This window comes from Protobothrops mucrosquamatus, unplaced genomic scaffold, assembly GCF_001527695.2.
Source record: "Protobothrops mucrosquamatus isolate PMUCROS unplaced genomic scaffold, P.Mucros_1.0 scaffold_107, whole genome shotgun sequence".
NCBI lineage: Eukaryota > Metazoa > Chordata > Lepidosauria > Squamata > Viperidae > Protobothrops > Protobothrops mucrosquamatus.
This window is the reverse complement of record NW_015386183.1, coordinates 108,309-122,293: the sequence shown is the minus strand read 5'-3', so window position 1 is coordinate 122,293 and position 13,985 is coordinate 108,309. Positions and strand designations below refer to the sequence as shown.

The 13,985-nt window shown below is 35.0% G+C and overlaps 1 protein-coding gene across 1 annotated transcript in view; it reads right to left on the bottom strand.

Moving 5' to 3' along the window:
- Positions 1–410: 410 nt before the first annotated feature.
- CCDC80 (coiled-coil domain containing 80) overlaps positions 411–13,985 on the bottom strand; it is a 24,740-nt gene continuing 11,165 nt past the window's right edge. The window contains 8 exon segments of the mRNA XM_015815887.1: positions 411–1,393; positions 2,837–2,917; positions 4,078–4,224; positions 4,398–4,471; positions 5,687–5,700; positions 5,824–5,856; positions 8,997–9,133; positions 12,911–13,067. Of these exon segments, the coding sequence (XP_015671373.1) occupies positions 1,041–1,393; positions 2,837–2,917; positions 4,078–4,224; positions 4,398–4,471; positions 5,687–5,700; positions 5,824–5,856; positions 8,997–9,133; positions 12,911–13,067 (996 nt within the window). The 3' untranslated portion in view covers positions 411–1,040.

The following is a 13,985-nucleotide window of genomic DNA, read 5'->3' as shown; positions in this document are numbered from 1 at the left end:
ATACATACAAAGTATAGATATTTCTATCACGCCTTTATTATTTTTACAAATAACTCAAGGCGGCAAACATATCTAACACAACTTCCTCCTCCTATTTTCCATATAAGAACAACCCTATGAGATGGGTTGGGCTGAGTGACTGGCCCAAAGATGTTAGACAAAATAAAGAGGGGTTATTGCATTAAGGTTCTGCCCTGTGGCTTTGCGTAATATATTGCTGGCTAAAAAGCTGAAATAGTTCGATCCTGATGGGCTCAGGGTTGAACTCAGCATTCCATCCTTCTGAGGTTGGTAAAATGAGGACCCAGATTTTGTAAAGTGCTTAGAGAGTGCTGGAAAAGCATTATGAAGCGGTATATACGGTAAGTCTAAGTGCTGCTGCTATTGCTAAAGCTGAAATCTTTGTTCTCTTGTATTTTCACTCAAAATCAGACTATTCTTAAATTGTTAGTTCTAGAAACTCTTCAGATTGGTAATTGACAGAATCATATAGAGATCGCATACTATGAACAAAGTTATTTTAGTCAAAGCATTTTTAAAACACCTCTAGAAATCATTTTCTTAACTATCATAAACCCTCCTAAAAAACTGCAGTGTGAAGATTGTATTCTGCAACACAATTCACTATTCTTCCTCTTCAATAAAGCTTCACAGCTCTCAAATATATATTTCCTGAGGGAGTGGGGATGCAGTTTGACAAAAACTGAAGTCCATTGTATATGTTATATCCTATCCACCATACAATAATCACCATTAGGAAAGAGTTTCTTATTCTATATACACACAACACAAGGAAATACCTCAAGTTAGAAGAGCTCTAAAATATAAAGGAGTCTTTATTTCATAAGGCATCAGTGAAATTAATTTCACCTCTTTCAGTTCATGAAAATGTGTGTTACAGAGAAGGCCAAATTTTATACGCTCCCTTGACTGAACACTAAGGCAATAGAAAATGTTCACGCAATCATAAAGCAATTTCCGCATGTGGCCTTTTGTGACTTGAATGACTAGTAGGATGCAAGCAGTCGAAGGCTAAATTGCTACTTTCTGTAGGGGTATCCATGGTGGTAACTTCCATGATGATGATAATCATCTTGGTAACCTTCCTGATAACCTTGGTGATAACCATGGTAGCCATACTCTGCATATTCATCTTCTGGGCATCGCATGCCTAGTGACTGCTGAATGGCCATCTCCTGTCGTCGAAGTTGCATAGAGTCAATTAAATCATATACAATCACCATGGACCACATTGGGGAAGGATACCAAGATTTGACATTCCCATCTTTGCCAACCAAAAGCATGGAAAAATATTCAGGACTGATCTGGAAATAATTGCGAATGTCTTTCACCAAATGAACAGGGACATCTTCTCTGTCCACACTGGAGCTCCCTAGAAAAGGTCAGAATTAGGGGGAAATGTTAACATTTTCAGATCAGCAGATAAGTTGGTCTTGAAAGCATAGCATATTTAATTGAATATATTTTTACTATTTAAGATAACTGCTATTGCTGAAATTGACCTGGAATTAAATTAGTTGTAGTAGAAATGCTTTTTGATGCTAGAAAGAATCTTTGATAATCATATCTAAGAGAAAAATCCCTCCTTTTTTGTGTTTTGAAGCTGCATTAAGACATTTTTCCAGTAGCAAGTCCAGTGCAATGGGAGAAATTTCTCTTTAGTGTGTCTAATTTCCTACAGAATCCCTATTGATAAGTAAATTATCATATTTTGTTATTACGGTATCCAAAAAAATTTACGTTTAAAAGGATTATGGTATATAAAAAGAATGATTATAGGAAACATTAAATTTTCCAAACTCTTGGACAAGGACCTACGTGTTTATGTATAAGAGACTTCTTGTTTTAATCGTTTGATGTCTAAGTTTACTAAAGTTGTCCCAAAAGGGTCGTTAGAACACCCCAGTTAAATGCCCAGTGCAGCTCTGGCAATAGGAAGTGACCTAAGCAGTCAACATGATTGTTTGAGTAGCATCTCTCTGTTGAATAAACTTAAATTTAAAGCATATTTACCAAAATGCTGAACATCAGAAAAGATGCCTAGAGCAATGGTAGAGAAAGATGAAAAGTTAATTCTGATTGTTATGACCACCCTGCACAGCATGTTACTCAGATTCATTTAACTCTTTATTTTCACGGGCAGAGCATGATGTTATGACTGGGACAGCATCTTACTATCTTCTGGCCTGTGGACTCAGAGAATATAATACTCTCTGGGTTGTCCTCTTGTGGGCAGGAGCCATATCCCTTTGGGAAATGGAGCATAACATATGGATCTGCAAGATTGTCTATGGTTCTCATGTAGAAGTGGTGATGCTGACAGTATTTAAAGAGCATGTGGTATAGGACTATGAAAAGTTCCAGAGTTCACAATAATAGATATAGTAACAAGACATGATAGAAGTTGATTTGATGCGTATGGAAGAAATTAAATCTGCTTTCCAAAATGGGTTTAGTGAAGTACTACCTGCTGTTTGGATTTGGAAACAAACAAAAATCCAACAAAATCTAATGAAAACTATATAAAACAATAATACATGTATCTACAAAAAGTAATAGAAAAAAAAAAGTCAAACAGCAATAACACTGTTCTCCAATTGGGGCTCCAGCATATCACATCTCAAAGAGCTAGAGAAGGATGACACTACAATGTACTTATATGAGGTTACTAATAACATTGTACTGCCTAGTCTCAAGAATAATTCACTATTTCTAAATATAAACAAAATAAATAATGGTTCAGTATAAAGAATAATACACATCATGTTCGTGTTTGGAAATTTAGGACAGTCAAAATCTGAAAAGGATTTCTTACCATTGATTGGATATAGTTCTAGGACTCCACCAATCTCCTCTCCCATGCCTAATAACTTAAGGATAATTATATGCCGCAGACCTATAGAAGAAAGGTATCAATTACTGAATAACATCTTGATGGCAATAATTTTTATAATGCAAAATATACAACAATTATAGAATTGAGGGGGTCCTTGGTGCTCTTGCTTGTTTTCTTACAGACATTTCATTACCCTAACTAGGTAACATCATCAATATTAGTAAGGAGTGCTGTTTGCTGTCAGTTTATATTCTATTTAATTATAGAATTAAATGCAACATTTTGCAAAATATTTTTACTTCAGTTATATAATCATAATTTTTATACTTCCCATGTGTATAGCCCACTGAATATATCTAGAATTACTTCAGGCAGTTCCCCAATCCTGGAGTCTAATAGAGCTAGATACCGTAAGTACAATTCATATTGATACGTTATTTTTTTTTGAAACTCTGTATCAGAATTGCTCAAATCACTATCAAAAAATACAAAGGGGAGCTAGTCCATTGTACTATTTTAGTAGTTTACAAGAATACCATAATTTGACTAAACTTTTGTGAGAAAGGATAGTAGGAAAATCTATATTCATGATCAGTCATTTTTTTCTCTTCATAATTCAGACACTAAGATTAATTTTGGAGATTTGTAAGAATCTAATATTAAACATTTACAGTGCAATCCTATAGATGCCTACTCAGTAATCAATTCTTATATGTTCCAGGACAGGATTGCCGTTTAAGAAACCATCATTTGATCATGATTGTTCACTAAGACCTAAGAAAAAGGAGGATTGTAATTTATCAATTGGCTTATTTCAAAAAAGGAAGAAAATATGAAATTGACCACATGGCCTTTTGACTGATTGCACTATGATCCCTCCATTTGGAAGAATCTTAAAATGATTCAGAAGTTTAAGAAACCTCACTGTAATGGAATTATTTTTAACAGGCATAGATGTAAAGCCACAAAAAAAGAAAGAAAGGAGACAATTATTATCCCAACTTTATTTATTTTTATTAATAGTCTTTCCTACTCATATTTTCCCCACAGTAGCAACCCTTTAAGATGAGTTGGGCTGAGAAATAATGACTGGCCCAAAGTCACCCATCCGGCTTTCATGTCTAAGGCAGGACTAGAACTCACAGTCTCCTGGTTTCTAGCCTGGTGCCTTAACTACTAGATCAAATTGGTTCTTATTATTTACCAAAATTATTACTTACCAAAATTGCATGCTTGCCCATTCAGGGCTGTAAGCTGCTGTGAATAGGCCCAGTCTTCTTCATTGGGAGTGGATATTACCAACAGTCTCCTTCTCCAACGGAATCTGGAATGAAAAAGAGGACATACTAAAAAAAATCCCCATGTTACTGGGTAGAATCCATCAATTAGTCATTACAGCTTTCTGTGTAGCTTCTGCCTATTTATGACAGACATTGTAAAGCAATCAATAGCTCTCCAGATATTAATTCAACATCTGTAGCCTTAGCCACAATGGTCAATGTTGAGGGAGACTGGAAGTTATTCAGCAACAGCTGGAAACTACAGTCTCAAAAGTCCTTTTTTTTCTTCAAAAGGCAACTGGACTGTTTCTTCCTTGAAGAAAAAGATGTTTCTCTTCTCATCCAAGAAGCCTTATCACCCCACCTGATGATGTGGGGTGACGAACTGATGAAGCTTCTTAGATGAGAAGCTAAATGTTTTCTTCTTTGTCCTCAAGGAAAAAACAAATCCAGTTACCTTTTGAAGAAAAAAAGCACCTTTGAGACCTGGATGGCTGAGAATCTCACCAGACATCTGGAAACTATAGTTTATCCACTCCTATCTAGTAGAGGATGAAGTCTATTTAAGGGAAGGGAAAATAATCTACACTTTTGGTTCAGCTGACCTTGATATGTTGTTAAGAAACTCTCCTATTGGTTGCAGCTCTGTTTTATTAATTTATAGTCAGACTCTTCATTCCCCTGGAAAAAAAATTAAAAGACTACATGAAAATTGGCAGGATCTGGAGGATTATGGATAAAAAGGTAGTTTGGAAAGAACCATAACTGTCCATAAAAGAGCTTCCCCACAGAAATATGAGCAAAGTCTTATTTATCAAAAGTCCAAAACAACTTTCTTCAGTTAATTAGTTCTGCTGGGAATACAGTTGTACTTGTTCTCAAATACCTGGGTTGATAGCCATAGTCACTGGCTGGCATCAAAAAGGCTAGCAAGATTGGACAATTGAAGTCCTGCTGCTGTTTATGTACAAGCAATGCACATAAGACATATTAAAAAGATGACAAAATTTTTAATCAGCTGTTTGTACCCAACAATTTGAAATCAGTGATCATTGCTACAAATCCCCGTTGAAACACCCCAAAATTTACTCCTTAGGTTCGTCCTCCTGAAGTGTTATTCTGCATTGCTCAGCTTTTGTAGGACTTTCAGAATTCTTCTAACAAGCAAAATACATCATACAAGCTTGATATACCTTATGTCAACACATTTGGGGTGAAGACTTTTATTTCCAAAAATCTGACTCATTCTGGAAAGTGAGAAGATCCCTGAGGATGCGCTCCAGCATGAGTCCAAAACCTTGGAAGAATAAATCTTTGGTCCAGGTGACTGACTCAGATTGGATCCTGCAACATTATCCTATATTTGCTTTCATTCACAAAATGACTCACTGGGGCTGGAAGGAAATCAGCTTAAGTAATGTTCTTATTAGGTATTTATTTCTGAATATATAGGCTTTTTTAAAAGAAAAAAAACTCAAACTATAGTCGACTACCGTTAACGTAAGATTGTAGAAGGAGTAAAATATAATAATTTTCTTTTATTCTAGACACTCCATCGAAATCCTTTATGGACCTGTTTTTCAAAAGGTCTCTAACAAAGAATAAAAGAAACGTTTGTTACGGAAGGGCAAAGACGAAAAGGTAAAGAAACTATGCGCTGACCTTTCATAGATAGTCTAGTAATACAGACTTCATGGCAATAGGCACTTCATAGTATTGCTATAAAACAAAGAATTAAGAAGAGCTTTAATTGAAAACAAATCTCTTGGCATCTCCCAACTCACATGACTTATGGATACAAGCAGTTTAATATTATCATGATCCAAAAGCTGATATAGTAATAAATTTAGCTGTTCCTAAACTGGTCAGATGTAGTTTAACTGGGAGCTTTTTGCATGCCATCTTGAATTCCATCAGGAAGGAAAGGTATATACACATACCCATATTTGTTTTGCTAAAGGCGACATAGTGAAAACTTCAATGACATCGTAAGGTCTTTAGAATTGTATGTCCTGGACTTCTGCCAAGGGATTGCAGGGCTCCGCACCCTCCGGTCAGTTTTGCCCTGCCTGGGGACCCTAAATGGGTCAAAGGTCAGCCTGCAGAGGTGACGAAGGAAGCCCCCCCCATTGATCATGGAAAGACAGAGGTCAATCCGTTTGATCTGGGGGAAGCCCTTCAACTCGACAGGAGAAAGGCTAGCTGCACTCCAGTGACTAGCCCAAGCTACTGGCATCTGAAGTCCAAAAGCACCAACTAAGAACAACTGTGAACAGAGTGTTTGGAACTAGCTGAGAATATCAATCTTCTCTTCTCTATTTGGAAACTGATTTCCTGGAAAAGATCCCTAAGAAGCAAAAAGTCCTCCAAAAGTGAGAAGGAAGGGGATTATAACTCCACCCTTCCATAGATGGAAGCAGCAATTTAATTTTTATGGGGGACAAAAATACATTGAAATGGATTAATGTAAAGCTATAATCTGGATAAAACTGAAAACTATGGAAATTGTTAAGATTTTCCATTTGAAAGAATATTGATGAAATTATAAGAAAATATTTTTTTTCATTTTAAAAGTTGGAAAATAAACAGCTACTGACATCTAGTGGTGGATCAGAGTATAGAATTATAGCTGCCCTGCCTCAGAAATTGGCAAGATGCCCCAAAACAGAGCACAACTTGTTCCTTTGATCCTCAGTGACTCTAGCTAAATAGAGAACAGCTAGGAATAGAGGAAAGAAAATACACTGGGCTATCTATTGTAGAATGAGAAATACAATTGTTATAAAAACTGCTGACCTTCTTGAATTATAAACACTAAGCTTGATATTTAACTTCAAGAATCATTTGCAGGGAAAGAAAAACTTTGACTTTCTGGCTATTGTTCCAGGGGGGAAATTATTGTATTGTTTTTAAGTGGTTGAACATTTTGGACTGTTCATAAACATAAGAACTATATAAATCTATGGTGTTTGGAACTTAAGACTGGTTGGTTTGATGAAAATGGAGGTTGCATACACAATTAAAAGTGGTAGGAAACCACACTCAATATTCTTTTCTAAAATCCCCAGTCTGGTATATCAGAGATCTGCAGGAGTAATACTTCAAGACAAGACAAATATCTTCCAGGAGGAAATGCATGCTACGTTGCAACTAATCCAAATGACAATTGTTTCAAATCATTATAAGATTAAAAATAATTTTGATGATATAAATGAGCACATTCTTGACTTAAGCTCACACTTAAAAAACTCAGAAAATGATGTCAAAGAATGAACAAATAAATCAGACAATAGAACAAAAATCAGAGGAAAGTGACTCAAAGATGGAGGCTACAGATGAAGAAAATCACAGCTTAACACAGACAAAGAAAAATCTGCAAGATTCTACTAAAATATTGGAAATGGAAAAGACATTTTATTTTTCAGGACTTCAAAACACACCTGAAGATAAGAAAGAAGGTTTGATAAAATGGATTATAGAACTGTCAGGAGAACCACTAGAGTTTGGGAGACAAAAAATGAAAAGAGAAATCGAGGGAGAAGGAAAGTAGAAGCTTCTTAACAAATATAAATGGATGAAACTCTCCCTCAGAAGTGCCTCACTCAACTTGTCTTTCCCATTCTTAACAACACTTATTAAAAATACAGGAAGAATCCCCTGGCAAGCTGAACACACTGACTTGGAAAGCTGCTTGGCAAAAGAAGAAGGCGAGAGCCAGACTCAAGAAAGATGATTTGACCTACCAGATAGAGTACTACATGACTAAACATTTGTTTGCATATGGTTAAAGGAATAGTTAAATCTTGAATATGAATGGCTTTTATAGTAAGAGAGATGTGATTTATAAGTAATATAGTATTTTTTATGATATGGGAAATGTAAAAATATTGGGATGATTTAAATGTATGAAATGTTTTGGATATTTAAATGTAATCAATTTTGAGAAAATTATAACTGACAAGAAATGTTTTGAATACTGAGGAGAAATTAAGCTTAAATAAGAATTCTGAAAACAGGACCCATAGCGATTTACATAAGATGATTTTTTGCAAATGCAGCTGTAAAATAAGTTGATTAGAAAAGATGCTACTTACTGATGTTATTGTTATTTGTATAAATACTAGAAAAATGTCTATATTCAACTTTGTATGTATTGAAAGTACTAAGAACTTTATTTTCTCAATGTTGGTAAAAGGAGAATATTATTGGAAGAAGATCAAGGAAAGGTATTTCTAGTTAGTATGTTGATTATGAAATCATAGAAATAAACCATTATTAATTGTTGTTAAATATATGAACCCAGACAACACGTTGTTTACCAAGCACTAAAGATTGTTATTTTTTAAAAAATCAATAAAATATATATTTTTTAAAAGAATTGCATATCCTGGGTCAGCCTGGTACACCCAAAGGTGCTTTTTAAAAGGTCACTAGACTTTGTTTTTCCTTGAAGACATTTTGCTTTTCATCCAAGAGGTTTCCTCAGTTCTGAACTGAACTGAAGAAGCTTCTTGGATGAGAAGGGAAATGTCTTCAAGGAAAAATAACATCTAGTGACCTTTTAAAAAGCACCTTTGGGATAACTGTGACCTGGATGACTGAGAATCTCCATAGACATCCAGCCGAGTACAGTCTTTTCAAATGAAATGAGCCAATTTTTAAATTAATTCTGCAACTCCACTTTCCTCTTTTATGTTTGTACCCTGAATCATATCTCTCATATGACCAACTCTCCTTTCTGCCCTTCTCATCTCTATTCTTAGTTGGTCACACTAGTCAAATATCATAGTAATTGTAATACAAACCATCCACAGGACATCTGGTCTATTCATTAATTTTGCTAATATACTTCTTCCTACCTTGGCCTTCATATCAGAATCTGTTAACACCATAAAGAAGTCATCATAGGTCATTCCATATTCTCTTCTCAGCTCATTGATGAGATTCTGATCCACCAGGTCTTCGTCCTCTATCACCTTCATAGGATTCTCATTATCTTAAAAAGGAACGAAATGGGGATGAGCAAATGTCTCTGTTCTCTTCTTCAAAGATACCTATCAGATATCACATTAATTTCCACTAATGCAAGCAATGATGGTGAACGCTTGCTACCTTCTTGTCAAACATGAGAAGATTATTCCTTAGATACTACTAATAGGCAGATGGTCTGATATAGACAAAGCAACTTATGAGTCATAGGGTAAAGAATCTATGAGCTTATCTAGGGAAAGAAAAAAATAAATATGGTGGAATACAGACTGTCTCTGTCTCTTTACTTTTTAAAAATATATATATTAAAACTATCTCTGTTGTGCAAATTAGGCAGATCTTCCTCTCCACCAATAAAGGAGAAGGTCTGCATGTCTTTTAGCCATGTTATGCCCTCCCAAGAAAGTAGGTTTGGCTTTCTGGTGATGTAACATTAAAATTAACTGAGATGTATCATCCAATGGCATAATTTTCATTCTCTTTAGATATCAGTGAATCATTTTAAGTATTTTTGTATATGCAGCACAACTTAAAAACCAAGAATGAGCAATCCAAAAATCTACCCAGAAATGGAGTTTCAGAAGACCGGAGAGATCACCACATCCATGGGGAAATGTGCTAAATTCCAAGATCTGTTTAAACCACTTTCCGTATTCATGCCTTTATAAATTAATCATGTCATGGTATGTGGTTTTGTTCATTCTTAAATAGCAATAAAATTTGTTCTCATGAAAGGGATTTCAAGAGATTATTCTAATAAAATGTTCTCATTATTCAATTACATTCATTCCTAAACAGTTTCCTAAATAGAAAATAATTCAAGTATATTATTCTCCTGTCTTTAACTCTCAAAGAAAAACACAGACATGCTACAAAATGAATGTATTTCCATGCCATAATACCAGTAGCTGTAAGCTGTGTTGTTTTTTTAACCTAAACAAATTAAAGGTTCTCATATACAAATCTTTTGGTTTTGTGTATGAAAATTTGTTTACGTGCCACAATTGGCCACGTTCACATACTGCACTCAGTCATGATTCATACAAAATGTTAATCCACTTCTAACCAAGTTACATGGTTTATGTAATGTATAGACTCAGCTTTTCCCTTCATTGTTTATTCAATTAGCCAGAAAAAAAGCTGGCTTCACTCTGTTGCCTTTTGAAATAATACCTTGGCAGTTACTGATGCCATTGCCTATCTTCTATAGGATACCTCAACTAGTATATTCCCACAACCCCAAGATGAGACAATGAGAGCTCTTACAATCTTGTATGTATACAACAATCTGTCATATTGGCAATGGAAAAAGTACAAAGGAAAATGTCTATAATGAATCCTCTTAACCATAGCTTAGAGGTTTCAACACTTCCTTGGGATATGGACCAATTTCACAAAAGTTAAGCAAGCCTTATAAAAAGATGGAGGTATAAAATAGATCCAATATAAAATCCCCCTTTTACTGAAATGAACACAAATACAGTCAACATGCAAGGCAGACTTTTGGATCATGCTGACTTGCTACAATTAGTTTAATTTCCTTTGAGAAAGAAGAGATGTTTTAATTTCATAGTATAGATTAAAAAGAGCTGTCTATAAAGTTAACGACCTCACATTTAGTCTGAAGTATGGCTCAATAGCATTCAATAACCAAGGACGCTTAGTGTCACACATTAAAAAAGAAATAAAAGAATCCAAGCTTACCTTCCAGCCAGACAACTATCAAGTTTAATAAAAAATAAAAGACCCTTGCAACAGTTGTTCTTTTTATTACTTTTTTTCCTGGAAAAGTCACTTTAATTAAAAGCTGAGGAAGGCCACTTCTAGAGCATTCATTTTTCCTGCCCAAATCCAGACCTTTTTCTTTGGTTCTCCTAGGAGTTCTGCCTTTGTTTTTAAAGCTATCTGTAGCCCAGAGAGAGGTTGGGATACTTCTCTGTGTCCTATATGATGGAGGGTACATCACTCTCCTGTAAAGTTCTTGATTCTATATTTAGCCAATGGACCATGAATGTCTGAACTTGTCTGGGTTGCCAGCTGATCTTTACAACACAAGCCCAGCATCCAAATATGTCCAGTTCTTTATTCTCTTTTATTGGACTAAAAGATAACAAAATTAGTGAAGCACAAAAGCACATCAGGACATAACTGGGAGGGACAGCCACAGGAGGGGAAAGAGAAAAAAAATCTTCTCCTTTCCTCTGATGGAATATCAGTGTACGCTCTTCAAATTCACAAAATGGCTTCTTTGGATCCATCCTGATATTTTTAAATTGATCAACCCATCAGAAGCAACTAACAATTTTGCAACATTACAAAAAAAGCAATGGAATATTTTTATTTTTATTATGTCTATACAGCATGAACTTTCTAAAATGTAAATGTTTGTAGCCCGAAGGTATATAATATCAGAGATCATAATACTTTAATTGACAAGAGGAAAGATGTACAGAAAAATACATTTCATCTACTTTTACTTTAGTAAAAAAGAAAACTAACAAAAGGTAAGGCAAACCTTTCTTAGAATCACAAAGCTTGTTTAGAGACAGACTTTCTCCTGCCTTTTCAATTAATTGTCAGAAACTGTTTTACTTGACTCTATAAAATAAGGATATACTAGTCTTGGCAGTATAAGCATGCACTCCCCTTTGTGTGTGAACAGTCTCACAAGCCCAGGGAGTTTCAGGATTTGACTTCTCCTAGTAGAAGTCTTTGAAGAAAGGCTTTCTTGCCCTAAATATTCATGCTGGTGAATGGACAATGAAGGCACCGCCAGTAGAAGTTAGTTTAATTTTGAGGACAGGACAAATGGGATGATTGCCCCCTACTCCCTTTCACTGTTGTCTGGCCTTTCATACAGGTAAAAATTAAGTAAACTTCAATTACATAAAAGAATTAGATATAAAATATGTGGCTAATCACATATTTTATGAGTTAAAAGATTTTGAGTCTATTTTGTGATCTAATCACACTTTTGAACTTTCAGTTGTTTTACTAGTTTGTAAGCTATTAGAAAGATACTCAATAAATCTGAATATGATGCTTAGGAAAAGAAATATCCAAAGGAAATACTAGAGCTACCTGTATACATACAAAAAGGGAATACAAATACATATTATCTGAAAAAGGGTTTTCATATTCTTCCCAACCAGAGGTCTGTCTGTCTGTCTATGTCAACACTGCAACGATCTTGGCTGAAGCAATTTTTGCTTCGTTTTTGGTGCCACAGTACTGGGAGGGGGAATGAGTGGTTTTAAGGTTAGACTAAAGAATAAATTGTCCCGTGGGAACCCAAGGTCATTGCTGCCTGACTTTTAGTGGGCTGAGCTTTCTGTTAGAATGTCAGCCAAAATATTCTATTGGGGAACGTGGGTAATTACACAGTACTGGGGTCGGAAGTTCAACTTTGTAACATTGTAACACTTGGGAGGGAATTCCAGACTTGGTTTCACTTCTGACTGTGCCGATACTTTGTAGGCAATAAATATGTTATTTAAGGAAACCTCTTGCCTTGGAGTTCTGCTTTTACTGGTCTCATCTATCGGAACCATGACAGACAGACAGACAGACAGACAGACAGTCAGTCAGTCAGTCTGTCTGTCTGTCTGTCTGTCTGTCTGTCTGTCTGTCTATCTATCTATCTATCTATACAGCTGTCCATCTCACATTTGTGATTCTAGGTGACTTTCCACACCCACCCTGTCCTTTTAAATGCATACATATATTTATATATTTCATGGTTGCTAATTTCCTTGAGCATTCTATGTAATAAAATTAAACCAACCTAGCTGGAAATGATCGATCTTCATATGACTGTTGTTCATTGTGCCAAAGATGGTGATAACTGAAATTTTTCTAGTCGCCATTTTGCAAAAGCTCTCCAAATATTCATCCCTCTGTTGCGCATACATGTTGTTGTCAGCTTTGGGTGTTGTGATCAGCTAAAAAAATGACAGAGCATTAGTTTCAGGAAACCAAACAACACAAGGCCCAATAACTCATACCCTACCCACCAAGACTTTTCCTTTCCCTGTATTTTAATGGTGATGAGAAACAATATTTACTAGTTGGAATTTTAGATATAATTTGTGACAAGTCAACTCTCATGATATGTATAGTATATTGGATTTAATGCTCTGCCAGAATTAGTTTTGGGGAGAAAATACAGCTAGACACAGTGAGTCTAAGGCTAGCTACCAAAAAATGAATGAAAATTTATTAACTTATCTTTCCAAAACCAACATTCTAATTAATAACACGATAAAATGTTTTCATAGATTATTAGCTACATGTCTAGTATTTCCACAACATTACCATATAGCAAGAAAAATACTATGGCATTAATCAAACAAAACATCCTGATTGTGGATGATAGTGTCCTTGTAAATAGAGTTTTTTATGCATTTGAATTTATTACATATTGCAAATTGCAAATGTACATGGTTAAAAAAAAGGACAGTTTAAAATATACAAAAAAGGAGCCCTTTTGAATTTGTATAATTTGCATTTTAATAGTTAACTAAGTACATTTGTCCTCTATAAATTATTCCTGGTTATTTTTTTCAGCTAGAGTCCAGTTGTAAAAACAAGATTGTTTGAAGGCTAGCATTGTTTGCCTGCCTGATTATTCCCATGATGAAGCAAGAAAATATGACTTGATAAAAGCCTAGAATTTCTATCACTGAAATACAAACTATATCTGTACTTTAGAATTTTACACTGATAGAAGGTGGGACCCACCCTTCTTTAAAAAGTATACAATAAATAAAATGTATTATTTTTTATACTATAATCCAGTTAGGGTGGAATGACTTGATTTATCCATACCTTGCTAAACAAAAGTTATGTGACTGGTTTTA